This window comes from Frieseomelitta varia, unplaced genomic scaffold (genome assembly GCF_011392965.1).
Source record: "Frieseomelitta varia isolate USP_RPSP 00005682 unplaced genomic scaffold, Fvar_1.2 scaffold_886, whole genome shotgun sequence".
Lineage (NCBI taxonomy): Eukaryota > Metazoa > Arthropoda > Insecta > Hymenoptera > Apidae > Frieseomelitta > Frieseomelitta varia.
In genome coordinates, this window is record NW_025110685.1 from 1,005,040 (window position 1) to 1,032,302 (window position 27,263).

The window sequence follows — 27,263 nt, forward strand, 5'->3', positions numbered from 1 at the left end:
ATTATCAGTAATGCCAACATATTAAAGAATTATGTATAGGAAATAATCTATATTTTAGGTTGGTAAAATAGAAAGTAATAATGACTTGAAGATAGTTGGGTGTTTTTTTAAATTATTTTTTAAATATTTGAAATTGTTTAAAGTAAAATGATATTAAAACTACCTTGAGTTTATTACTTATCAATATTTCTTTTATTTATATTTTTTGCACAAAAATTTATATAAAAATCTATCTCTTGTTAAAATATTTGAAGAAAACAACCTTCATGAATGCAAATGAAACAGAATCAAATACACTTGTTTCTAAAACTTATGACACAAAATATATAAGATTTGTAAATAAAGTGCTAAAAGAGTCAGCTGACAGTTTTGAAAAAGAACAGAAATGTACGTAACATTGTGTGATTATTATAATACATAATAGCATTTTACATAATAATTAATGACTTTAGTTTTAGATAATGTACTATTAAATTTGTACAATATTTTTGGTGGTGTATTTGAGAAGGCATTAGAATTGTATGAAGGGAAACGTATTACTTACATTTTTCCTTCTAAAACTGTTGGTGCTCCACCTCATAGTGATAGAAACAAAGCCAGATATTTAATACAGGTCAAAGGATTATCAGGAGCAACATATACGCTTTTTCCAGATATAAACTACTGTCATTGTGCCTCTTTTAGGTATAATTTTTTTTTAATTTTCTTGGCTCTTATGATAAGAAAGATATTATTATATAATACACTTTCAGATGTCAAGTGTTAAACGATAGATCCTTATTTACTTGTAAACATGTTTTAGCAGTTTGGCTAACTGCAGTTACCAAAGATAAGTTGTCTCATCGATATATAACGGAGAAACAATTCCAAAGTTTGCTATTATTTCAAGTTTCAAATAAAGAACATGTATTCTGAAGGAAATTATAAGTTAGTTGCTAAATTAGGAAATCTTAAAACCATAGTATTATTATTGAAAGCAATTAATTTTCAAGAGGTATAATGATATTGAGATATTCAACCAGAACTTTTAACAGAGATGTGAGATTTAATTTGAAAGTTTTTTTATTTTTCTTCAGAGTGCCACATGTTTTGGAACTAAGAATGGCTTAAAATTAACAGTAGAAGATGCAAAATGTATGCAAGCTAGTGCTTACATTGCAGTTGATGTGTTTCAGGTGTTTGATTTAAAAGAAGATGTAATTTTTAGAATAAATTTAGATATATTAGTGGAGTGTCTTTGTATGTTTTGGAGTAATATAAATACTCATGCAAGTTCTGTGACCTTACATCTTTTCTATGAAGTATATATAGTTAAAATCGTATATGTAACAGTATATGTAAATCATAGATGGAACTAGCTATTAATAAATTGAAAGTTTCAATAGGGTGATGGACATCCGTTATCAATTCTAATAGAAGAAGATGGTATTATAACAGACTGTTCTTTGAAAACTCAGACGCCTGATGAATTATTAGATTTTCATCTTGAACCAGAAAATGTCGTAAATAAAGTAGTTCTCCAAACTGAATTGTTAAAAGATATTTTATCAGAACTTGATACAACTAGTGATTTGATTGAGGTAGAGCATAATTTAATGCCTGACATATTGCATTATTATTTACATTATTATTTCATATTTTGGTAATATTACAGCTACTTTTGTCACCTTCTCCACCTTTTTTTCGAATCAGTACAGCTGGTTTGGCTGGAATCTGTCATATTGAATTACCCCATAATGGTGAATTGGTTGATAATTTTCAATGTCTATCAACAACTACATCAAGTTATAAACTTTCACATATTAAACCAGCTATAAAGGCACTGTCATGTGCAAATAAAGTTTCCTTGAGGACTGATACATGTGGATTATTGTCGTTTCAATATATGGTTAAAACTGATGAAGGACATGTGTGTTACATAGAATATTATGTATGGGCGATTTACTCTTATTGAGAGATATAATGTATATATAGATATAAATATATAAATTTTTCAGATTTCTCCAGTAATAGATCCTGATGAAGGAGATTAATTTGATGAAGGAGACAGTGAGGTTGTAAATACTAATCAGGAAAGTTTCAAAATTTTTTTATTTTATTTTAAATTGTTTATAATTAAAGCTTTCCATTCATTGTATTCGTTTCCATTTATATAAAAAATGAATTTTGATACAAAGATGTTCAAATTTATTCTTTATGTCCGTTCGTTATATCCGTAATAAATATAACATATGGAAGCATATGGATGATTTAAAGATACATAAAAAATATAGAAAGTATTTTCAGTACTTTTAAAATGTTGCATAATAATGTTCGTTTTACATATATGAATATAAAGCGATATATTCATGTATTATATTACGAAATTTTATGTCCTTTGAAAATAATATTAGCAATGTTTATGCGTACATATGTGTTATTGTGCGTGTAAAAAAGTTTATATTTCTCTATTGTTTAACATTTATGAGAACAATATATTGTCCCTTAACTAGGCGAGAACAACTTTCAACATTGTTAATCAATTTTTCATTGAGGGACGTTAAATATTTCTTCAAATAAAATTTTTATTCTTGAACTTTGTACACTCTTGTACATACGATATCATCAACTTTCATGATCTGAAACAAAAAATATTTATTCCTTTTATTTCGATTAAAAATACACACACACACATAATAAATTGTTTTCATCGAACAGGTTTCAATGTATTTCTATACTTTTTAAAATGCCTTTCAAGGCTGTGAAACGATTATTATTAACTCTATTATTGAACTTATTACATTGTTCGAGTCACGAAGAGCACGCGGTAATTGGCGGACCTTTTGACCAATGACAGACATTATTATCAGATATTCGCTCTGTTATCTTTTGTTGTGTCGTTCAACCTTACAGAACTTCCATTGCATAAAATGTAATTCAATTGAAACACTGAACTTCTAATTTCTTAATGATCGAGATTACGTAATTTATTATGACTATAGTTTTTTATTAGATTTAACGTTTACGAGATAATAAGTAAAGTATTAAGGTACAGAGGTTGCTGATAAAGACTAGAAACGGATCTTTTCTTCTAGTAAGGCGTGGTGCGCAAATATGTTTTTTTTTTCAGGACATACATACCGCTTTCATTTCTGTCGGCGTAAATTCTCTTTCAATAGTAGTTTCCTTCTCTCCCTTTTGTATTTGAATAAGTTTATTTCCCTCTAAAGTGCAGACGCTTTTCACTTGTCTTCCGTCTATCGTTTCTTCATCAAATTCTTGATTAAGTTTGAATTTTATTTCCGAATTCTTGAATGCACTAGATGTTTTCAATGTATAGACTCCATTGTTCTCCGTTAATTCAACCACGGGACTTAGGCTGCTGCCCATTTTACGTGTCATTAAACCTACACCTAAAAAAAGAAAAAAACAAATAAAAACAAAAAGAAAAACTCGATCGTTCAGAAAAGCAACTTCCTGCAAATTGATACAAAATCGAACGCAGATGTTGAATTATAATATTTGAATCGCTAATTAAGTTTAAAGTATGTTTCGTGAAATAAATTTCCGTTAAATGCAAGGCTTACCGAAAGCCTTCATGTAGTCGTCAAAATTTTCACTCGATTGTAGTTTATATCGGTTTCCCAAAACGGATGGATTCATTTTACTTATTCAACGAAAGAGCACGATACGTTGTCAATGAAAGTAAAAGCAAAACTGAACGCCAGTGATACTATTATCACATTTTATATTGTAAATAGTGCAATCAAGTTTTTCTTGATTAAAGTATCAAATAATTGAAGTTTGAACTTGCGATTATTTATGATATCTACAACGCATCAAGCATGCATTATCTTCAAAAACAAAAAGCTATCGTGCTCTTATTTGCTCGCATCGAATTACAGTTATATGATATTTGTTTTTAACGCATTTTGCATATGTATATGTACACGTATGCGTGAATAATGTCGTACAAAAGATGTCTGATGTGATTATCTTCGCGATTAAATTATATAATTGCCATCAATATTATTCATACTTCTTGAAAGGTAACTGTAAATATGGTCTGAAATATCATCGTGATTCTTCAAAAAAAGTACATGTATTTTTGTACACGTTGAGCATTAGTATATTGTTTCGCTTCCCTCGATTCACGCGCGAGGAAGAAATAATTTATATTCCTTGCTGGTATTAGTCAACACTTTAACGTGTGGGCGATGTCGATCAGAATGAGCTTGCAGGTTTTATTTAATTTCCGGTAACTATATGAAATAACCGGTTGCAATATAATGAGAATGTGAAAACGTGAAAGCGGATATGCTTACACGACTGTCGTCACTTACAATGTGACGGATAAGTAATTTGTAATGTTATTATGTACATTTGTTCTTCGCTTAAGACCCTTATTCGTCTATTATCAAGCAACACGATCAATGTATTTTTATTAAGTTAACTCAAGTACCACACATTAGTACGATTCGACTGACAATTGCGATTTATTAATCTTGCCGGTAAATTAATTCAAGTGCTAAATTGGAGTACAATCGGACTCTGTCTGTGGCACATGGCGGGAATTAAGCGTAAGGTCAGGTCGTTGCACAGCCACAGGAGCATAGTTCAACATATTAAAATTGATTATCTTATTTATCATTACAATACGTTGCCGGCCCTAATATTATAAATGAGATCGTTCGTCTGTGGTCGAATTAAATTTTCCGGTGACAGAACTGGCTACTTCGTAGCATCGATTGTGCATGCCAGATTCATCTGGCTTTGTCAAGATATATTTTATTACTTCTGCTTTAGTTTAATCCCTCGACGTCAATAAATACCTTCATAATATAGATATATCATGGGTTCATTCAAACAATGGAACATATCGATTAATAGCTACAAGAACGACTTTGTAAGTTGTTTCGTAGTATTATTATTCGAATATTAATATTGTTATTAAAATGTTTCCCTTATCGAATGGAGAAAATATGTATACTCGGCTATATATATGCTATGTGTTTTTTTAATAAATATTCCGTTTCGAGCGTGACATTTACGATTTATTTACCACAGCAGCCGGCGACGATAATAACGTTTGATATCACAATCTGTCGGATGAAATTCATGCAACGATACAGTACGTCTCCTATATTGCAGTTCGCCTTTTCGCCACAGATATTGGACGTTTAATTATAAACCACAAAATAATGTCCTTAGACGTTAGAGTGCAATTTATCGGAGCAACTTACTTATTATTAAATTCATACGTACCGAGCGCTTTCATGAAATCATCGAAATTCTCGCTGCTGAACAGCTTGTATTTCTTTCCAAGGAACAGCATGACGATCGATCAAATTTGGACTTGAACACGTGACCAAAAAGTATATGTCTGAAAGGACGATAGCTGTAGTCGGATAGAGAAACGATAGCAACAAACCGATGCACACCGTCTTGTTGCCGGCTCTAGACTGACTAGGATCCGGGAGGACGAACAGCGTTAAAGGTACACTCTGTCTGAACTAACTGGACGTCTCTCACTCTCTCTCTCTCTCTCTCTCTCTCTCTCCTTCATTTTCCCTCTCTGTCCAACTCTCCCCGCATACTCTCTCACTCCTTTTTCGTTCATCCCCTTTTCGCCCTTCCCTCAATCGATCTCTCTTTCTCATTCGACTTTCATCGCGCTCTTTCCGTCTTCCATTCGAAAATCTTTCATCTCTGTTTCATCGTTTAACTCGCGTGTTTGGGCGGTCCCCTCCCGGGATATTTGCAGCTGCTACGTGGAATCTGTCTTTTTCTCGTACCTATAGAAGTTCTTTTGCTCTTTGATCACGTTACACGTTGTCGTTCTTCGCTTTTTTCTTTTTTTTTTTCTTAATTACTTTGGTTCTAATAATAGAATTTGTTTCCATGAACTTTGAACATTTTTTTATTCATTTTGAAGAAACGTGTATGCACATAACGTTGACAAAATATCTCAGGACGGTGAGATAACTTTTTAACTTTGTTTACATAGTATGTTATTTTATTATGCTAATCATGCACAATGTATACAGTCTGTCTTCTTAACATATTCCTCTTTCACAAAATATTTTAATATCGTCTTTCATATTAGGTTGTTTCAATTCATTTTTTAAACAGTACTCAATTGTTTAAATATTTGTCGAAATTATCATCGTCATTAGTTGACATCGATTATTTAGCTGTAAAACAATGTGATGTCTTTGATCATGCGCAAATATTCATCTGATAGTTTGCCGTTTATTGGATAGCGAGCATCTGCGCGCGATGCGTCAATTTCTCGCGATGTTTTATTGTTAAATACGAATGTAATCATTTATTGACAAGATCAGGAATATATGAAACCGGTTGCTATATTTTATTCTAGCTTCTATCTAAGAAACGAGTGTTGTTATCGACACCGTGTACTTATCCCATGAAACACAGTTGCAGGGATGTTGCACAATTTCGGACAATTGTTATATAATATTATTCTAATTAATACATATCTGTTTATAAAAATGATCGCAAACACGTCTGGAGATCGTAGATCGCCAGCGAGATAAGAGAATATAGCGTTTCATTCAGGGACCAGCCGGCGTCGATTTCGCTGCGTTTGCCAAACGACCGGACATGGTCGATAACGGCACGGTGCAAACGCGACGACGTGGCCGCGGCACGACCGCGTCCATTCTTGTTGAGTATGGTGTCTACGATCGCGTAGCAACGCGCAACGCTTTCGAAGTACTCGCCTAGCAGCACGTTTGGCAACGTCGAAACTTGCGGCGAATTCCGCATCAACGAGAACGACGCACGACGACGGGAACGCAATCCATCGAGTTATCCATCTATTACAAGTATACGTGTTTCATCGAGAAACGATGCCGAAGTGTTTGCCGAATCGTACGACAAACTGCACGGAATCATCGGTGCGTTCTCGTTCTGCACGGTGATGCGAGCAATCGCATGTTTCGTCAATCGTCCGATAACGTTATTCCGTTTCTCACAGGATTACGTAAATGTATTTCGATTTGATAGGTCGATCTATTTATAGATGCAAAGACGGAGCCACGCGTTTCGTTGGCGCGCGAATCGATCGGGCTACCTCCTACAACCGGTTCCAGCCGATCACCGGTTTCTCTGGCGGCGTTATTATAAATCCGGTGCGGTTGATGCGCGCCAGTATCACCGCATTGGAAGTGCGGCGGCGATAGCCGGCCAACGGGGACGCGTCGCGCACACATCGACACGTCGCTGAGGAAAGGAGGCAATCGCGACGTGCTCGCGGGTTTCGGTCGTCTTTTCAACCTCGACTGGCTGGGTAGATTTGGCAACGTTGCGGCATAGCAGCGGCATAGATTCCGCTCCGCAACCGCAACCGCACGCCAGCCTAGCGCCATGATGCCAAACCAAGCCAGCCGTACAACGGTTTCTCCGCAGTGACGCGCAAGCTGCCGGCGACGGCGTAGCATACACAAGCCGAATCGCTTGCGGGATCATAACGTTCCGTCCAAGAAATTCTTTTCCAATTTCTTTTTCCTCGGGTCCTCGCGCGTCTCCCCTCGATTTTCGACGTCGACCGGCGCACGAGTATTCACGCGCGACGTAAACCTCTTCGTTCGGGCTCATTGATCGTGCGACCGTGGCACACGCTCGGCTTAATCTGAATCGATACACGTATATCTTGCTCGTTCGGCAACTGAAACACGATCGACTCTCTCGTCGAGCCGTGTCATCCCCCTTTTGTAATCGGTATCGTCAAGTACCGGTCAATTTCTCTTCTTTGTCGCATGATTACGTTCCTTTCTCTCCTCTCTTTTGTTGCGGCCAATTGGAAGTAATTGAACGACAAAAAGAAGAGAAAGGCTAAAGGATAAAGAACGGAAATTCTCGAGGGTGATTCTGACCTTGGCGCGACGAGCATGTTCGATACGGAGAAATTTATCGAGGAGATCGAGAAACGGCCGGCGATTTACGATGTGAATCGCAGCGAGTACAACGACCGTAATGCCAAGATGACCGCGTGGGACGAGGTCTGCCAGGTGATGGTACCGAATTGGGCGCGCTTGACGGACGAGGAGAGAAACGTAGAAGGTATACAGCCTCTTGCGATCGATCGATCCGGATTCCTCGACTTGCACTTACTCGACCCTGGCACGAGTTGTCGTGACCATACCTGCAATCGTTTAAAATTAGTACAAATTGCCAACGCTTATAAAACTGATCATTGTTCGCTCGTATAATTTTAAGTAAAAAAAAAAAAAAATGAAAAAAAGAGAGAACAAGATATTTCTATTTTGTTTATTTTTCCCCAGTACAATTGATTACATTTTCTAAATAAATTCTTTGAGATAATTATAAAAAATTATCGTCGACAAGAATAATTTTATTTATTATCGCGCGAGCGGTGATCCTTTATCTCGTCCATAATTTTCAGAGAAAAATTTACGGGGAAAATGGAGAAATATCCGTGACTATTTCATGAAAGAGCTGAAGCTTCAGAAATCCCAGAAATTGGGGCCAGCTGGTCGGAAGCGTAAGAAATACATGTATTTCGATCAGTTGTTGTTTCTCATGCCAACGGTGGAGAACAAACGGTTAGTACCTTTTGAATCGTGCGCGAAGATCGTTCATATTTAAACGGCGGAACAGTCGGTCTATAGCCGAACGCCTGTATTCCCATACGTTGCAGGAATGCCGGCACTACGTTAAGTAATTGCAAATCTGAGGAAAGCGAGGGCGAAATGGACAATCCGGTAATCGAAGAATACGATGTACCATTGGCCCACGCTGCTCCTTCCATTGCGACCGGCAGGGAATATCTTCAACCGAGCGCATCCTATAAAATGTGCCCCCGTTATCCAAAGCAGCTTTGCGAGACGTCGTTCACGTCCTTCGATAATGAAATTCACGATATCTTGTCGTCGCACAGTAGCCAACGCGTCGCTTACGACGAGGATGACTACGATAAAATGTTTCTGCTCTCCTTATTGCCGATCATTCGACAAGTACCAGAGGAGAAGAAACTCGACGTCCGGATACAGATGCAACAAGTCTTGGCCCTAGCGCTTCGTCCTCCGGACAGCATGCAATGATAATTACAATGATTCGACGATTTATTAATCAAAGCGCTATGAAACAGATCACGTGAGTATACTAGTCCACGCGGAAAAAAATTGTGCCTCTTGTTATCGTTGCTAATTATCGTTAGCGACGATAATTAAAAAGGGAATCGATCTAATATCACGGATAGGATATTTTTGAACTTTGGAACTGTAGCATTATGGAGTCACGATAGATTGCACTTTGATTGTGTTCGTTCTAATGATGACTGATAACATGGTAGATGGTAGATCGTGTCGTAAATGTAACGAAACTGCGATAATATCCGAGAACGTAGGCCTTTATGAAAGAATCATGACTTAACCGATTACCTATGACTTCGAGTACCTATATCTGTGATATTACCCCGAGAAAAACTACTTTTGACAATTGCAAAAACGAAAATAGAATCTATAGCGCTTCCTACTCTAGTATAGGAAGCATGATATAGTTGTTTTTTTCCTTTTTCTTTTTTTTTTACATAGAACTATGATATAATATGTATTTTCGTAACTTGAAATAACGATGTATCATCGATACTTATCCAACGTGGATGAATGTGTGGATGTGTTGCGCGAGATTATTATAACGAATAAATATGCGAGAAATAAAATAGGATGTTAACGTGTTACTTTTCGTCGATACACAACTGGTTTGCGTTTAAGGAAGTGTAGACAGATGGCAGCACCAATACCGCACTTTCAAACTTTTCACTTCCCGTACTCTCGATGAGATAACAAATATCGAATCACTTAATTTAGCAGTTTAGATTTTTAACTGAATCGTGGAAATTATTCCATTTAAAATGCGTCTACTTAATTTTCTGACTTAAATGTACTTACAGTAGGCTTTAACGTTAACCACGTATTTACTCATTTAATATTAATTGATCATTTATCGGTTTGAAATAAAATTATTATCAAACTACGATAATTGCTGTTCGTGTTGTATAATTTTCGTCCTTCGTTCGTTCACGATTCAATGTCGAAAGGCAGCAACTTTGTAGAATCCATTATTTCTCGAGATGGTGACGCAAATGCTCGTAATATCATGTACATTTTGATACGGCGAGGAAATTTTAAAGTAGCACTTTCGGGTGATATAGAATTTCATCAGAATAATCCTAATTTAACATGGTTGACTGTTAATCATTTACCGGAATAAGACCTATATCTTTCTTCTTAAAAAAAAAAAAAAAAAAAGAAAAAACAAAGTTAAGCGCTAAATGAATCTTAAATCGGGCTTAAGTAAGATTATATTCTGAAGTAGTGTTTGTTGAAATATTTGTTTTTAACCTGAAATATGTAGGAAGCTGAAGAACGTGATATTGTTGAACATGAGGGTGGGACTTAAAATTTGTTCGTATACCGTGTCATTTTTACAGAATACAAACTGGATTTAATTAATCTACCCTCGCATCCTCTACTGAATGAATGGCATCCTGTTGTAGCATAACATAAAACGGTATTCACGCGAGACACCTAATTATAACAAATAATGAGGTCCAAATCCAGCATCCAAATTCACGATGTCCTTATTCTACTTTTAGTCGTGGATACAAAGCGGTTGAAAATACGATGCATTTCCTTTGTAAGTTTAGTTAGATGTACAGCGGTAAATATCGATTAAAAATATTGTGATGTAAAAAAAACCCTGTGGTTTTTGCAATCGTTGCTCTTCCAATCGTGATCGCGGATACGTAATCCCTACTGTAGATACAAAGCAATTTCAAACGGAATTTTGAACCAAATCTCTTTTAACGAAACATACCGAATAAATTGAATTTCGATTCGATGTAACTAACCTGGACTGTTCGTTTACCAAAATATCGAAACAATGTACTTTGGTACGGAGACCGATAGATACATACATCTAATAGCCGCTGCGTCCCCATGCATTTAAATATAAAGTGCCAGTCATTGGCTTTCCATATAAATTGCATAGCTCGCAGACGACTTTGACCGTAACGTTTGATCAATTTGATTTTACAACGGGACGGAATGAAATCGCAAGAAATTTTGTAGATTCTATCATCTTTTTTGTCATCAAGCTTTTACGATCGAAATGGATCCGAACAATGGATATCGTTTTCGCACACCATTGTTTCGTTTCTTTGTTTCTCTACGGCGCTCGGTATTCAAAGAGATTGAGATAAAAGAGGAAACCATAAATATAGGATTACAGCGCGTTTCAAAACAAAACAGAAAATCTCTTTTTCCTATTCGTCCACTCGATTCGAGAATAAATCACTTCGACGAAGCATCGCCTTCGTATGTATGTTTATTGATTGTCATTCAACAAAATGTCCTTGATTCATGGCGGAGAGACGGACTCGTTAATGTGACTCGTACCTCGAATTCCAGCTAATAAAAATGACATTAACGCATCGACAAGAAGAATTGGTAACCGGTCTGGAACACCATCCGCGTAAACATGCAAGGGTTACCAGCAACTAGTGGCGTTTGTTGAAACCCAACCCTCGGTGAACCCTCTTTTCCCTTCCATTCACTCCCTTCCTGAATAGACACTCCCTCTCGATCTCCACGTATCAACCCCTCTCTCCTAGCCGTTTCTCTCACCCTCGCTCGTTCACCGTTCCCCTCTTCGCTCGCTCTCTGTCTCTTTCCCCCTTCGACACGCGCGGCTTTCTCTCGCGCGCGCGTTCTTCTACCTCTGGAGCAACTCGCAGCATCCATCGGCCCGCTCCGGACTTCAGTCCATGTCGAGAACGCGGCACTGCCGGGACCCTAAGGACCCTTCGACATTCACGAATCCTTCGACCTTGCGAGCTAGTGGTATATCGAGACAAAGCTGTTTCATACGAAAGCCACAGCCCGCGCGTTTCGATCGAATCGCCGACCGATCGAGCGTATTTTTTCAAAATAAACCCGACACCGCAATTCCTGCCAGCGAGAAACTGATCTCGTTCCACTGGAGAACTGGTACATCCTCCATGGTACCTGAAACTTGAGCCTTCCTCCTTGATCGAGCCTCCTATGCTACCAGCGAAACAAAGAACCTCGACAGCCTTTCGACGCGCATTCTTAGAGCATCGAGATCTGTTTGCGTATAACACGGCGAAACAAAGCATCCGTTTCTTTCCAATTCATTCGTCGGCCAAGAACCTGTGCCCCGAACGATAAGCGATCGACCAGCCCTCCGACTCTTGACGGATATTTCAAACGGTTGCCGAGAAACAAAACTTAGATAATCGCATTTAGAAGTAATTTGCGCGCGAAGCGTGATCTTTGAGGAAGCGGCAGCTGGAAGGGAAGAGGAGCCACGAGGGCCTGCGAGGAGACTGAAGAAGAGGGATTTCCCGCGAGACTGCCGGGGGTTGTTGCCCAGCCCCGGAGAAGCGGACATCAGGCCCGGATGTTCGCAAGAACGAGACGCCGAAAGCGCTGCGATGCTACAAGGGAAACTTTTCACGGCCGTCAACAAGTTCCTTACGACATCCCCTTTGGTTAACAAAATCAAGTTGCTGATTGTAAGTTTCTACTTCTTCTATCTTTCTCTCTCTCTCTATCTCTATACTTATCTCTCTGTCTATTTCTCATTACTTCCCATGTCCATGTCTGCCTTTGACCTTCTTCTCTAGTGGCACAGTTTCTCTTCGACCTTATTGAGAAAAGTTAAGAGTCAGTCGCTGTCTCCGGTTTGATTGTGTCCCCAGTCGTCCCGTGGAAACTGTTTAAAAGATTGTCGCGCGCATCCGCGACCAGTCAGATGACAACGATATTTGTTGTAACTTTTCCCCCCACTCTGATCTTTTCTATCCGCCTTAATGGAAAAAGTGCATTAGTCTGAATGTAACGCATGAAATTGAAACGGTATTTCGGATCATTTGCTTCAATAGCAAGCACATAATCTTGCGGCTAAACGAAACGTAACGTGAAACCTTTGGAAGTGCGGTGAAATTTCTTCAAATTCCTCGTTGCGGTAACGCAAGTTCCATACTTACAATAAGGGTATGTTACGTCTTGCGGAAAGGGACGAGGAATAGCCCGTAACAAAGATGTTTTCTAAAATGACTGGGGTAATTCGATAGTAATTATGTGTTAGAAAGCTGTGTAGTTTTCACAAGCTTGGCTTTCTTTGGATTAAGAAAATATTCGTAGTAGCTTCCTTTCAGGAGTTGATCTTTTTGTATCCCGGACTATGAAACGAGACTTCTGTGCCAGCGAAATGGCCCGTAGAAATTTCAAACTAACTTTCTTCAAGTCACAAATATAAGCAAGATAGCAGCTTTAATTGCTCACGATTATGTAGCCCCCGGCTTGTTTGAGTGTCGTTGAATTTTTTTTTATCTCTTTTTCTAGCTCATCCAACTTTTTACCCTCGTTTAAATATCCCCCTTGGGTCTCGAGTTAATCTTCGATAATTGTAAAAAAAAAAAAAAGAAAACGCAGGCGTCAAAGAATCACAGTGTTTGATCGTCGTATTTCACAAAACGACACGTACTTTATACAGAATTAAGTGGACAAATTCATATTTCATCGTGGTTTGAAATTTTCTGGCGAAAGACAGTGATCTCGAAGGAGCAAAAAGTTTGATATTCTGTTAAATGATAATGATATTCTGTAAATATGTACATATTGTCAGACATAAAAGATATATATGTATGTATTTATTGTAAAAATTGTATATATGTATATATATTGTAAAAATCGAGCCAAACCATTGATCGAACATTAATGTAATTCATAATGTTCGATAATGTTCGATAATGTTCAAGTATGTGAATCCTTACACGCGCATTCCTCGCAACGCTTCGAATTATATGCAGATACGCGTCAGTTGTTTGCCAGACGAAACAATCGCAACACACTCTATTTCCCTCGTTTTAACTTGTTGCTCGACGTAGCTTTCCGATACCGTGTCCTCCCGTATGTTTATCGCCGATTTCGATTGAATACCACGCTTCCGTCACTGGTAAATCCTATGGAATTCGTAGCTAGAATCTAACAATGACTACGAGCGAATGATCAAAGGCATACGTATCATAGTTTCGCGTTGCGTTTCTGATGCAATATCGTTTGTCTTTCCACCAATTTCTTGAAAGTTTAATACCGGATAATCTGTCTCAGCTTTAATTAAATTGTATCGGGGAACAAACATCTAGATCACGAATGGTATCACGAATGAACAATTGGATTATCAGCTGCGATGGAAAGTAGATGCGCAAATACGTTTCAGGAATTATCCTTATCAGATGTGCCACTCTCTGTATCATCTTAGGAAAGGTTTCATGTATAATCTTTGGTTAAAGGGAAGACTGACAGAGCAATGTCTAAAGATAAGATTAAGAATTTAAAAATACAAAAGTATATTGACACGATTGTGCCATAATTGATTGTGAATTTATATCGTTTGTACAGTTATAGCATTTGACTTTCAGTTACATGATTACCTAGTGAAAAAAAGAGAAACAGAGTACATGAAGTTTAGGTAAGACAGTGGATCGAAACCGTACGAGTCAGACACTCTAGTAATCCTCGAGAATCTTTTTACCTTTTATCACAGTTTCGGATATTTCTTACTTAATACCAATATACTTTACAATACCAAATATATTGCTTAATACTTTATACTTTAACGCTTGACACTTTGATTAATTCTTCACTGAAATACGCTGAAAAATGGAAAATGCGGGCATCGCGACCAGTTTCGTTCGTCTTTTTTTCAAGCTCTACGAGACGTTCCCATTTAGAAGTATCAGGTCCTCCGTGAAACACTTTGACCTGTTCGGTCGAGTACCGTTTGGTATGTGCCCTGGCATTGTGCCCTGTCAGAATGGAATGGACCTTCAGGAGTTCCCGCGTTTCTCCGTGCCATTCTCGTCGTGCCATTATCATTGACGAATGTTGGCCGCGGAACTCGAGATTCCGAGCAGGCACGATGTCGCACGCGGGGACAAATGGCTAGATACGAGCAGGTAGATACGAGACGTCGCCTAAAAGAATAGGCACCGGTAGGCAACTTCTGCATTGCGAGTGGGCCCTTTGAATAGCAAGGCGCAGCAGCCACACAGTTTGTGTCGCCGAGCGTCGAGTCCATCGTGCTTTCACCCCGTTTCTCTAGTTCGGTACTTTATCAGTTTACACGAGCCACACAGTGATACAAGACAGTATGTTGACTTCCCCAACGAGATTAGCATTGTTGCTTTCACTTGCAGGCTCCGCCGTGACCCTATTACACCCCGGCGGAGCTTTTTCTACTTTGCGCCGCGCTTTTCTGTTCTGACATTCCATTGATGTTCCAGTGGCGTTAAGCTTCCGTTCTACGTGACAAATTTGCTCGAACGCGGACTACATTTCTACTCGAGTTTGTCTTTGCGGAAGCTTTAAACCTGGACGCGACTCAGCGAAGAATAATCTTCGATTTGAGTTAAGTGCAGTTTGACTTTCGTCAGAGGAAAGCTACGGATGGATAAGTTCGTTGTTTGTTCGAAATATTTTTGCTTCTTGGAATTCGACGTTGCGTGTATATCTTTATCAATTTAATCCCCAATTGACTTATTTATTTCACGCAGCTTATCATCTAATCGAACGTTCGACGACGTTTCTTTTTCTTTCTTTTTTTTTCGAAAAGTAGGCTCTGGTTACTGCGATAAAAAGATATAACGAAATAATCGAACCGACGCCAAATGAATTTCCATCTTTAATGTCATTAATGTCGTTTGGCAACAGTGATTGTGCCAATCATCAGCCATTGTGCAGATAGATGCAAATCGCACACGAGACGAATGAAATTTTTGTCAAGCATCTGTCCAAATAACCATCGAAAATTTCAACAGGATTTCCCCGCGCGTTGAAATCCCTGCGAGTTCCGGTCTGTACGACGATATCAAATCAGTTTCCATCAATTCGTTCGACCCATCAGCGAATTATGACGTCACGGATTCAAATTAATCGCGTTACGTTTTAACAGGCGTTTCAACGAGAAATATATTTTCGTCCTTTTCCCCCGTTCGGTTGGAAATCTGGTCGCTGGTCGGTGAAAAATAATTAACCACGAGCGACGGTCATCGAGAGGGGCAAATATTTGAAGTAAACTGCGCGTTCCGATTTAGTTTTCCCTGGTCTCACTCAGTCGGGTTTTGAAACCCTAGGACCGGTACGGTTTCAAACGTGCAGTTTCACGACGTGTTCGCGCGTCATGCACACGTGTAACTATACGTCGTTAAACGTAGATTAAAGGAACATGTTGACGGCCGTAATCCTGTCCAAATATCATGATAAAAACCGGGTCAGCCCGGTTGCGTTTCGGCGACGACACCGTTCACCGCAAAGCGCGCAGGTTACTTTGAAAATGTTAATGAGCTAGGGCTAACCGAACCGTTAGTCCATAATTATACGTATGTCTATTTCGGTCTTTCAGCTACTCGAGGAAAGAAGAGTTATTTAGAGTCATCGGACGTTCCCTCTAAATTTCTACACTTGTTTAGCACGAACGAAACAAGTATGTGCATATTTGAGGATTTAAAAAGGAGAGCGCGCAAATACGGACACTTCTCTGCTGTGTTCGGCTTAGGTTGTATAAAATATCAGCCGAGGAGTTTGTTTTATTTGGAGGACGTTTCGCGGAACAGGTCTCCCGCGAAACAAAAGTTCGGAAAAAATGATTCGAACACGTAGCTATTTGATGCATGTACATCACGTATGTATGTATGTACGTGCGCGCGGCTTTATCTCCCGGTTAACATTTTGTAACCTCCTAAATATACTCTGCATTTTCTCTCTGCCACTGTGCCCGAGCGTTCCTTCATTCATTCGCGATGCGCTTTAAAACGCTTTAACTCCTTTTATGTTCAGAAGCAGAAGCAGAAGCATGTGGCTCCAAGAAGACAGCGAATGGAAAAGTGGCGGAAGGTCGAATCTAATTAGGCTATCCCATTTCACGCGGTAATTTGTAAGAAACAGAGAAGAAGGCGTACGTTTCGTTATTTCATTCGGAGTTTTTTTCTTCTTTTCTTTTTCTTTTTTTTTCTAAATTCGTTTCTATCGCAAGGAGAAAAAAAAAAAAAAAGAAAAATTCTCCGCGGCGCGTTGCAACACGCCCATTTCATTCTGTTTAATTCATAACGTTTCGGCGCTCGGTTTCAATTAAAAAAAAATGGAGATAAAAAATAAAGGATAGCCATAACGAACATTTGATGATATAACACGCGTTAACTCACCGAAACATCGATTAATTTTGTTCCCGATAGGTCGAGCGCGATAAGATAATCTTGAAAAATTAGCCAGATTTCCCAGAGCCGTTTTATCGTCAACAATTTCGCCCCTGTGCAACATTTTACGACCATCCGTCCGCTTTTACCTTTACGTTAAGCAGAAAACGCATAGTTAAGCCGCATTCCTCCCGTGTTGCGTCATATAACGAGCAGCTCAAAGGCAGGAAAGAATGGAGCCGATGGAATGCGTAAAAGAAACGTACATGTGTGCAACAGCCTATAAGCTTCGATGCGCCCACCTCTCTTTCAATTTACATACGTGTCGTGAATTCTTCGACCAGCCTTCAACCTTTATTCCCACGTTTCTTTTCTTTTTTTTTTTTTTTATCGGCAAAGTCTTCGTACTAGGTGTTCCCGATTACAATGAACACGTTGAACACAGGACGTCGTAAAACGTCTCATTTCATCGAGTTAGTGGCGAAGGAAACGGCCGTCGATCTATGTAACTATTTTCTTCCAGATCGTAAAGCAAAAGACGAGACAAGCGTTTTACGAGGACCGAAAGTTTAATTGATATACACTCGTAAATTTCTTAGGTTTTCATACTCTGGTCGAGATGAACGAGCTTCACGTGCATCAATTTAGTATTTCTTTTATTTCGTATTTTTTCCTTTTGTCGGTCGCTTCCCTTGACGTGAAACTGTTCGACTTAGGATTGAAATTCGATCCGGAGCAACGGACATCTCGCGCAAGTAGTCCGAGGATTTATTGAAAGTATGTCTCGCGTAAAGCACGTGGAAAATCCGCGGACCGAGCAAGTGCCGAATACCTCGAACTCGAGTACAGCTGCATTCGACGATCCGTGTTCCAAGTTCCGATGGTGCATGCTTACTTCTACTCTACTTTCTTCCACTTGGTGTGACTCGCTTGGCCGCGAGTTTCGAATCGTTAAATCGCCACGTCGTTTCACGTGTTCCCACCCTTGAAATCGAGTCCTTCCATTTCGAAGATCGCCCTTCTGTCTTCGAGATGAAAATTCTTTCGCTCTTATTGCGCGCTGACGCACAGCTATTTGTCCTTCTATTTCACGGTGGGAACAGCTTATCATCCGGCTCGTATATATATATATATATATATTATCGGACAGCTATCGATCTTCCTGTTTCATCCATTCGAAGTTGTTGATTAAACCCACGAGATTCGCGTCTCGTCCGCGACGAGAGTTTCAATCGAAATTACACCGGATCGTAAATGAAGACCAGGGAAGAAGTAACAAGGCGGTTTAGCGATAACGCGGACGTTATGAATTATTTTGCAGCGGTTTTGCAGCGCCGCCGCAGCGCGTTTTCATTGACTAACTGCGCCTCGCTGTTTGAATACCGTGTATCCTAATTGTCCGTATCGTGCTTGTACATTTGTTCGAATAATTAGTTTGTCGAATGCCATTAATATCCATAACGAGGAAGACGACTTTCCAAACGGTGCAACTTCGCCTGAGCTTCGTTAGTATCGTCGAACTCCGATGAATAACGCCGTTCAAGAGGCGAATGATAAATCGCGACAGCTAGAAGGTATTCTTACAGCGTCATCCATCGTGCAAATATACATCCGTCCGTTCGCTACCACCGCGAATGCATTAAGCAAACGAGCTGGTATTTAAATCAGTCTTCTTGTCGCCCACGGTATAGCTCGCGGTATACCAAAAAGACGTTTCGAGGTAACTTCGTATGGTAACTCTATTCATTGCCTTAACTTTCTTCCTGAAAGTTTGCCGCCGCTTGTGCATGCGTTTCGTACACCCCTTCTCCCTCTTCCCACCCTCTCCGCGTCGGGGGGCATTGAAGAAACGCAGCAAAGAGTGGAACGTCGCTGAGAAAAATTGTGGAAACGTATCGCGCGGGGTAGTCTCGGGGATTAGCGGAGAGGCAGTGGAAAATTAAGGGGACAGGGGATTTCGCGGTTCGTATAATGAAGGCTCTACGCTGGAAACAATAAGATTCCGGCGAAGAATGGAAATTAAATTATATTTGGATGTCATTTCACGGCGGATATTCCGGAAAGCCCCGGAGCAGGGATTTAACCGATGAAAACCGGATTCTGTGTTTCACCTTTGCACGGTGAAGTGGCGACAGACGGTTCCCTTGGATTTCTGGAAGTTACGTCGCCCGTTTTAATCGGCCTGCACGCGTATCGCGTCGTTATCGATGAAAAGCTGAGACATAAAGAACAAGATTAAGACGGTGATATTATTTATCTTGACGACACTTATCTTTATTTGTACACTACTGTCCAGTCGCGAGTGTTGCAAGGGGGAACGCGATAAATTCAAGACGGCCAGGGTCTCGTTTATCGAACGAGCTCGTCGTAAATACAATATTTTCACAAAGAGGGCCGCGGAAATTGCAGCGCGAAGACAAACGTCGATATAATCGTAAAGTTGCCGTCTGTCATAACGATCCGCGATATTTTCTCGCAAAGTTTTAATAAAATACAACACACAGCGTCGCCGGTTGACCTGTTGTACTAACGCGATATACGCGTGGAACATACGGTCAATTTCGTAAATTAACTCTCACTCGCTCGTGTATCACTTGCCAACCTGCAATAAAATTCCGTGAAAAAGCGTGTGAAATTCTGCGTTATCTTAACGAGGAATAATTTACGCCGGTGTAAAAGTTGTCGCGCTGTTTGTATCTCCTACTATTTATTTCGTCGTCTGGTGGTGGCCAATCGCGTGGCGTGTGTAACACGTTCGGTCTTTGCTGGTGAAGAGAAAAAAAAAAAAAAAAAAAGAAAAAACAAACGATGTCTTTTTGTTATCGAGCAAATAGAGCCGTTTGATAAACCGTTCACTTTATCAAAACGGTATTGGCCCGTACGGGTAAACACCGGGGCGATAGCCGTGGGCGACACGTCGCGCACGTATTGCACCGTGTATTTGTAACAGACTGCGCTTTCTAATTTCGGTCTACGTCGAATCAAGTGTCAGACCCCGGGTCGCCGAGGTGTGTTTTCCCACTGGTGTTAACTTGACGGACACAAACGTCGGCTGATCCATTCGGCCAACGTTGCTCGTTGCGTTATTACATACACACGCGAGTACCGGTGGTATCGCCGCAGTATTAACGAGAGCAACGCGATACACAGATAGAATTGAAGGCAATTAACGCGCGAAGGACACGTCGATAAGGCGATAGCCGACGGCGTTTTCGAAATTAAGACACATAGCGCGTATCGATCCCGCTTCGGCCGATAACGAGAGCCAGTTTTTTAATCGAGCTACCGACACGATGCATCGCGATGCGCTTTATTGCGACGAGAAAAATAACGGCAAAACTGTAGACGATCAATTGAATTTTTCAACTAGAATGCCGTGCCGATGAAAGCTACCCCGTTCTCTCTTTTCTAAACTGCCCAATAGCTGGAATTAAATCCCACCATCGATTTTCGTTGCGTTTCAGTCGCGTCGGCCGCGAATATTTTCGATTTTCGGTTGTATCGAAACTTAACCTCAATTTTCCCCCATTTCCTTTTCTTCCGTCATTCACCGGTTCAATCGCAATCGCGGCGCGCCGCGTTTCATTTACATATCCATCGATTGAATATGCAAACGTTTCGCGTATCGTAGAACACCACTTACGCAGCGCAGTGCAACGCGAAGCGATGGGTGGGCCCCCCCTCCTCGATTTGGGTTAGGTCCTGCGGTCCTTCGACTGTTTCCCCCTCGCCGAAATACGCTGCCGTTTCCCTATCGGGAAATGATAATGAAGCTTTATTTCGAGCAACGGCGGGAAAATAACGGCGGGGCGCGGGGGCATTGTGGTTGGAACAGCGAAATGTCGGCCATTATACGCGGGAAATTCTTGTCCGAGGCGTAATCGTAAAAGAACAGTGGTTAGTAAAGGGAAGGATTCTGCTTCAACAAAAGTACGAATATCGAATAGGTAAATCTGCTGGAGGCTTCTCCGCTAGTGCAGCGATCGTAACAGAATCAACTCTGAATTTTATGCAAAACTGTGATATCGTCGATATCAGGATTATGAATCAGATTAAACGTAATTGAACAGTGCTGCTTATGTTTGATCAACGTGAAAGTTGATTATAAATGTCGAGGTAAGTTGATCACAATCGTCGCAGTATAGTACGTGACGAAGTGTGATACGTGCCGACTGTCTTTGTTTGTTGACTCGATTTCTAAATTGTGGATTGAACAAAGAAGATTCTTTTAGAAAATCTTGCGAGACATCGGTTCTATATTTTGAGAAAAATTCGCGTGCTTATTTTCGAAGAAGTTTGTTAAAAATTTCTGAATACACGTTTGGAACGACATTGTGACGTTGGAATAAATGGGTTGACTGAGCCCGTGAAATGTGCGCAACTTCTTGAAAATCGGTGGTCCCTCTCTCGCAAACTATACATTTCTACCCGAGTCTTCTATTCAAGGAAGAATTCCAACCAACAATTAAAGATCTCCTTGGTAATCGTCGCACTCTTAAACAATTAACTAGTGAGCAATTGCGCTCGCTGTAATTAACCGATAAGCAGCCCGTCCGTACCTTTTCAGTTTCACGTCGACTCGCATTGTCTTCCACTCTCGCGAGCTTCTTCGGAGACAATTCGACGGAGTTAAGGAGTTTTCTTCGCGACGAAGAGCGACGACGCGAAATGTCGCCGTGGCATTCTCGAATTTCCTCCGCTTCTTTCTTCCTCTTTGTCTTTATTCTGCGCTAATACGACCGAAAACCAAAACGAAGAAAAACCAAAGACGCGACACGTTCATTTCTCTTTACGTCGTTCGTGGTATTAACTCGAGCCCGACCGAGGCCTTCTCGGTTCCCCACACCAGTTACGTTACTCTATATTTTTTGTATAATCAAGTTTCGCGAGGCGGTGCGCGCTTTGCCAACTCGTTGCACTCGTTTTTCTTTTTCACGCACACGTACACGCACGTATGTACGTACGTGCACGCGTCTATATTTCTTCGTCGAGTTGAACGAAATTTATGACGGTTGAGACGGTGCCCGAGACATTTCTGTCTACCTTGGGAAAGACGCGTTTCTCGTTTCTTGAAGCTTGAGACGAACGGGCTCTTTGTTTCTTCCTCGTTAATTTTAACGAATTTGAAACACGAGACGCGACACATTTTTGAGATAGATGGAGCACCGCCGGTGGCGACTAAACGAGAAAACTTAAGCGTTCTTACGGCGTTCGTCGCGCAACGAAACCAGCGGCGAGCCACCGCCGTCCTTTGGCTCGCTTTCTTTTTGTTTTCTTCGTTCGTTTTCGCTTTGTACACGTTGATCCGGTCGTGCCTGGTAGCGCCTTGGTAGAACGTAGTCGCACATTAGAAAGAGCTTTTGATAAAGCTTCAGGCACGTCGCCGCTTGGAAACACGTGCTTCTCTCAGGGTTGAAAGCCCCCTAAAGAGAAAATATCGTGGTACATCCAACACCAGGGGATACAAATCCTCTGGTGGTACTTCCCGATGTGAAACGATGCTGAATTCTTCCCAAGTACGTCGTCGCACTTGATACGTAAAGCTCGTGTCCCCACTTAGGCTCTGATTCGACGGATCTGCGAAAAATGTTCCAACCCCGGACGGTTCACGGACGCAGCACCGTTTACCGCCAGCCTCGAAGCCGGATCATATATTCCCGTCTCAATTCGTCTCTGCTTGGGATATCGCGAGATACACGGACGCGAAGATTAACGGGTTTTTCGATTAAACTGAATGAGACGAGGGATTTCATGGATGAGGCGATAAACGAGTGTCATCGATCGCGAATAATCACGCCCATTGAATCGGAGAGAACAAAGACGAAAGCGAATTGGCCGTGTTTCACCACGCCGCGTTCTCCTGATCGCTGTGCGACTACGTGCTTTATCTTTGTAGCGCGGTTACTATTCTCGCGCGGTGAATAATAATAATTCCTTGACTTGTTGGTCCGCGGGAAAGCAAAAATAAAACGACCGAGAACCGGCCGAGTGATTTGAGTAAGTTTGCTGCGTTGAAATTTTATTGGAGCAGTGTCTCCCTCGTTGAAAGAATAACCTCCCTCTCAGGAAACTGTGTAATTGTAAGAACAGGGGAGAGAAATGCACGCGGTGTTAAGGTACGGTGTTTTTTGCCGTGTGTTTTCTTTCGATCGACCTCGTTCTCTTTATTCATATTCCTAGCCGTTCTTCCCGTCGTTCTCGAGGAATGTGTCGTCGGAAGGTAAACTTCTATCCCGCGCGTGTGAGGCAATCGCGATGGTTATTCTTTCGATCGATGGCGTAAAATGTTGTCGTTCGATCGATTACTACGGATCATCAGTTCTCTTTACCGAGAGAGAATTATTTTCTTTCCTCTGGACGTTCGCTCTTATACTCTGTATATATAACGAAAAATTGCAAACTCCGTCCTGTTGCTTTTTCTTCTTTTTTTTTTTTTCTTTTGACTGTCTTATAACGAATCGAAAACGACGCAATAGCGCGTGCAAACGTCGCCGGTTTTGTCATCGCGCGATCATTTCCTTTCTCATAAGCTGAATTATGGCGGAGTGCGGCGCGTTTGCGTGAAATCGGTCGTAAACGGGCGGTCAGCCGCAGCGCTAACGAGTTCGCCCTCAACGCATTTCTCTCCCTTTCCCGGCCATGCCGATTAATCGGTTAATTCTTGGTAATTCCGGGCATTCCCAATTAGCACCTAGCGCGTAAAGCACGTCGTTGGCGATCGAACTCCGAACGCTGTCCAACCAGTTTCACGTTACAAAGTCGTACTCGCGCTCGCCGAATCGTCCTTGTTACGATTACACCCTCGAGGATGGGCCTGCGTGTATTTGGTTTGGAAGTTTTCTACAAAATTGCACTCGGCGAAGAGATCGTGGAAACCGTCGTGGAAAAGGGTCGTGAAAGAGAGGCGACGAAAGCTCGCGAGGGTGTCATACTTTAGCCTTTAGTGTTCCTGATATACCGGGTTGTGTCTTATCTGGTTATCTTGAGAGATGCTTTTGAATATTAAAAAGATTTTCCTACCCGGAGTAGTCGCTCCCCCCCGGGGAGCTGCTGGTCTCTCGTTGATTGAACAGTGTCGGCCAGGCAGTCGCTTACGTACAAGGTACAAGCAGTTCGCCTCATGTAAATTGAATCGCGGCGCCGCTACAACGGGAAGGTACATGGTAACTACATGTCGTCTACAAATTGCACTAATCCGGAATGGAATCGGTGAAATTTGCCGTGTCACGTTCGAGACACCGCGGGATTCCAAACTCGCCTATAAACACATCTCCTTAAAGTTAACGTTTAATCGACGCTAAAAGCACCTCGATTTCACGCCAAACTCCGGTTAAATCTATGCTATACCTATGCTTGTACGCGCGTGTGACATGCGTAATGTTCCTTGTATCGCTGATGAATCCCGCGACATAATTTCGCTACCCCGTAATTGAGCGCCCGTAGCGTTGAGCACTGCTTCCTCTTCCTCATCGAAGAATCAATTATCGAGCTACTTGTGTATGTGCTTCCTTCCCTCGACGCCTCGATGGCTTTTCGTTCGAGAAGAAGAAAAGAAGAAAAAGAAAGGAAATTAAATGTTTAATTTCGCGGCGTGAAAACGTCGTCGTGCAGACCGTGCGATCTAATAGCCTAATAACATGCAAATCGTTAACATGCGTTCGTTCGAGTCCGCGTCGAAGTTCTCTCGTTCAATCAAAATGCGAGACAGCGTGATCGAGTGCCACCGAGTGTAAACCTCGTAAATTTCCCTTCTCCTCTTGGCCATTCCTCTCCAAAGAGACCTCGCGTTACAAACCCTTTGTACACACGTTTCTTATTGCACGTTTCTCACGTTGCGTTGCATCCTGGTTTCCCCCTTATCCTATAATTCTCCTCTGAGCGAAAGCTACGCTGGTCGGTTGCGCTTGTTCCGGGCGCCTGCACCACTGATTTACGAAGCGAACCTACGTTCTTCCCATTTCGAAATTCGTCTCTTGAAATTCGTTCCAAACGAATACGCTTTACAAAGACATGCGCTCTTCGGAGACTCCTCACTTGTTAATTATCGTGATTTCAGAAGCCTGCGATTAACAGGGGGCGGAGGGAAATAATTGCATCGCCGCCGGTAACGCGCCGTTTTCGACGAGGATTCGACGAGACTCGCAGCGAATTTTCCCGCGAAAACGACACCGCCGACGCACACCGCGTTTTAATTAAACGCGTCTTAGCCCGGAAATATTCCGCGATATCATCAGACATTCCATTTTGCGACGCCGTCTCATCGGTATTCGAAGAAAGCCGCTTCTTTTAATCATTACCGACATTCCACGACGGTGCGGCAAGATTCGCGCGGTCACAGGGAATCATTAAGCCCGTCTAATTGTTCGTCTTAAGCACTCGCTGCACCAGCCGCTAACACGAGTCGATTAACACATTGCGTATCGCACTCGGCGCGCCCAACCTGCTCCCTCTCATTTTTGGAGCAACAGGGAAACTTTGTACAATGCATACATGCACTTCTTTAATTCACATTGATATAAATATATTCTGAATTATTACTATATAGTTTTTATATTTTTTTAATTTACTATATAGTTTTGTTAGTTTTTTAATTTTAGTTTTTTATAGTAATATTTAAGAATTTATTTATTATGTATTTTAGATTTTAACCATTATTTATTTTATATTTATATTAACACGTTGAGAACGGTATGCTCTGATAAACATATAGCCTGCATTTTCTCGTATTTTTTGAATTATTTAATATATGATTGAAAGGGTTCAAAAGAATGTATAACATTTAACAAGCGTGTTATTTTATTAATAATTAAAATTATTAATTATTTTTCATTTTAGAAGTATTTTATTAAATAAAGTGAAAATATCTCTAGTAACGTTTCTTGGTGTGGTATGTTAGGAAATAATTTCCCTAGTTCTTGAAAAATTATATAACATTTTAATATATAATTATATATTATATATAACATTATATGATATAAATTATATTATATATAGTATTATATGATATAAATTATATATAAAGTTGCCTGGATCGTGTTCCCTACAACGCAAAACAGTGTTCTCCGTCCGTGACGTTGAAACACGAAAAACGGAAATTCTTGTCTCCCATCCGCAACAGTTGAAAACTTTTATTACTCAATCGTCGTCGGCGGCGATCTCCGTTCTCCTTCGCGACGAATGAATTTCGCGATTCCTGCACTCTTCGAGTCCTCTTCGATACCGTGGAACAACGCTCGCACGCTCTTAGGAACGATGACAGCTGCGATCGCGAGCGTAACGTCAAAACAACGACTCGAATCTTCCGCTGTGCCGACGGGTAACCAGCCAGGCAATCAGCCCGGTCGTCGCCGCTAATGAAGTTTCCCTCGACGAGGAAATATCGAGAAACGAATTAAGGGGTTACGAGGACTCGCAGCTGCTGTACCCGATCGACTCACGGGCCGAATGAATGCGAAACACGAATCGATTAACGATTCGTTAAGAGGTTCCGCTCGATCGAGGAAGAAGAAGGGCAAACTGTGCGGCCACGTTGAAATTCCTTCCTTCGGGCTTGCCTCGAAATCTAGATCTCGCAGAGATCCGACGTTTCGGGAGATCGGTTGCGATACAATTTCCGGCTGGGAGTCCCGCGCCGGTCGACAGGTTACGCGCATCTTCCCTGGTGTTATTTCATTCAGCCAACCGGCGAGCGGACTTGTTGGTCTGGCTCTCGGAGATGGTCGTAATTGAATTATCTGCCTGGTAGATTGCAACTAGCGGCGTGTCGTGCGGGCGATTCTTCTTTCGACCGCCGTTCAGTTTGTTCCCCAGTTTCGTTGCGGTTTGCCCGTTGGTTTCCTTTGTTTTCGAGAAGATTCTCTAGAACTAGGTGAGCGCAGCGTCTGGGCCGGCTCCTCAAAGCACGCGGATTGCCCGCGGCTTATTTTTTACCAGCTTTCTCGTCGGAATCGCTTAGGAATTTTAATTATGCGGCTAATTAGAGATAACGTCGGATAACGGTTAATCGGTGAACAAAAAA

At 41.1% G+C, this 27,263-nt stretch overlaps 4 protein-coding genes across 8 annotated transcripts in view; 3 read left to right on the top strand and 1 right to left on the bottom strand.

The window, feature by feature from the left end:
* The window catches only part of LOC122537103 (calmodulin-like), a 78,610-nt gene that overhangs the window by 6,027 nt on the left and 45,320 nt on the right, over positions 1-27,263 (top strand). The window contains exon 1 of one of the 2 annotated variants that reach the window (XM_043670052.1): positions 11,738-12,562. The exons of the other annotated variant lie outside the window; for it this stretch is intronic. Within the exon in view, the coding sequence (XP_043525987.1) occupies positions 12,482-12,562 (81 nt within the window). The 5' untranslated portion in view covers positions 11,738-12,481. Of the gene's footprint in view, positions 1-11,737; positions 12,563-27,263 lie in introns of those variants that run through there. 2 annotated transcript variants of the gene reach the window in all.
* Positions 158-2,190, top strand: LOC122537104 (cell cycle checkpoint protein RAD1). 3 transcript variants are annotated; one of them, XM_043670055.1, is made up of 7 exons: positions 271-387; positions 459-684; positions 806-994; positions 1,077-1,301; positions 1,386-1,580; positions 1,655-1,930; positions 1,998-2,190. In XM_043670055.1, the coding sequence occupies exons 3-7, from the start codon at positions 905-907 to the stop codon at positions 2,031-2,033; spliced, it is 822 nt and encodes a 273-aa protein (XP_043525990.1). In that variant the 5' UTR covers positions 271-387; positions 459-684; positions 806-904; the 3' UTR covers positions 2,034-2,190. The 3 variants fall into 3 exon arrangements, with proteins under 3 accessions (XP_043525992.1, XP_043525990.1, XP_043525991.1); XM_043670057.1 differs by lacking the exon at positions 806-994 and having other exon boundaries at positions 158-387; positions 453-613; XM_043670056.1 differs by lacking the exons at positions 271-387; positions 459-684 and having other exon boundaries at positions 761-994.
* Positions 2,074-5,455, bottom strand: LOC122537108 (sodium/calcium exchanger regulatory protein 1). 2 transcript variants are annotated; one of them, XM_043670064.1, is made up of 3 exons: positions 5,245-5,455; positions 3,121-3,392; positions 2,074-2,618 (listed from the first exon to the last, which is right to left on the bottom strand). In XM_043670064.1, exons 1-3 carry the CDS (start codon positions 5,312-5,314, stop codon positions 2,565-2,567), a joined length of 396 nt encoding a protein of 131 aa, XP_043525999.1. In that variant the 5' UTR covers positions 5,315-5,455; the 3' UTR covers positions 2,074-2,564. The 2 variants fall into 2 exon arrangements, with proteins under 2 accessions (XP_043525999.1, XP_043525998.1); XM_043670063.1 differs by lacking the exon at positions 5,245-5,455 and adding an exon at positions 3,567-3,731.
* Positions 5,387-9,676, top strand: LOC122537106. Its single transcript, XM_043670059.1, has 4 exons — positions 5,387-5,476; positions 7,025-8,064; positions 8,408-8,567; positions 8,663-9,676. The coding sequence occupies exons 2-4, from the start codon at positions 7,893-7,895 to the stop codon at positions 9,063-9,065; spliced, it is 735 nt and encodes a 244-aa protein (XP_043525994.1). The 5' UTR covers positions 5,387-5,476; positions 7,025-7,892; the 3' UTR covers positions 9,066-9,676.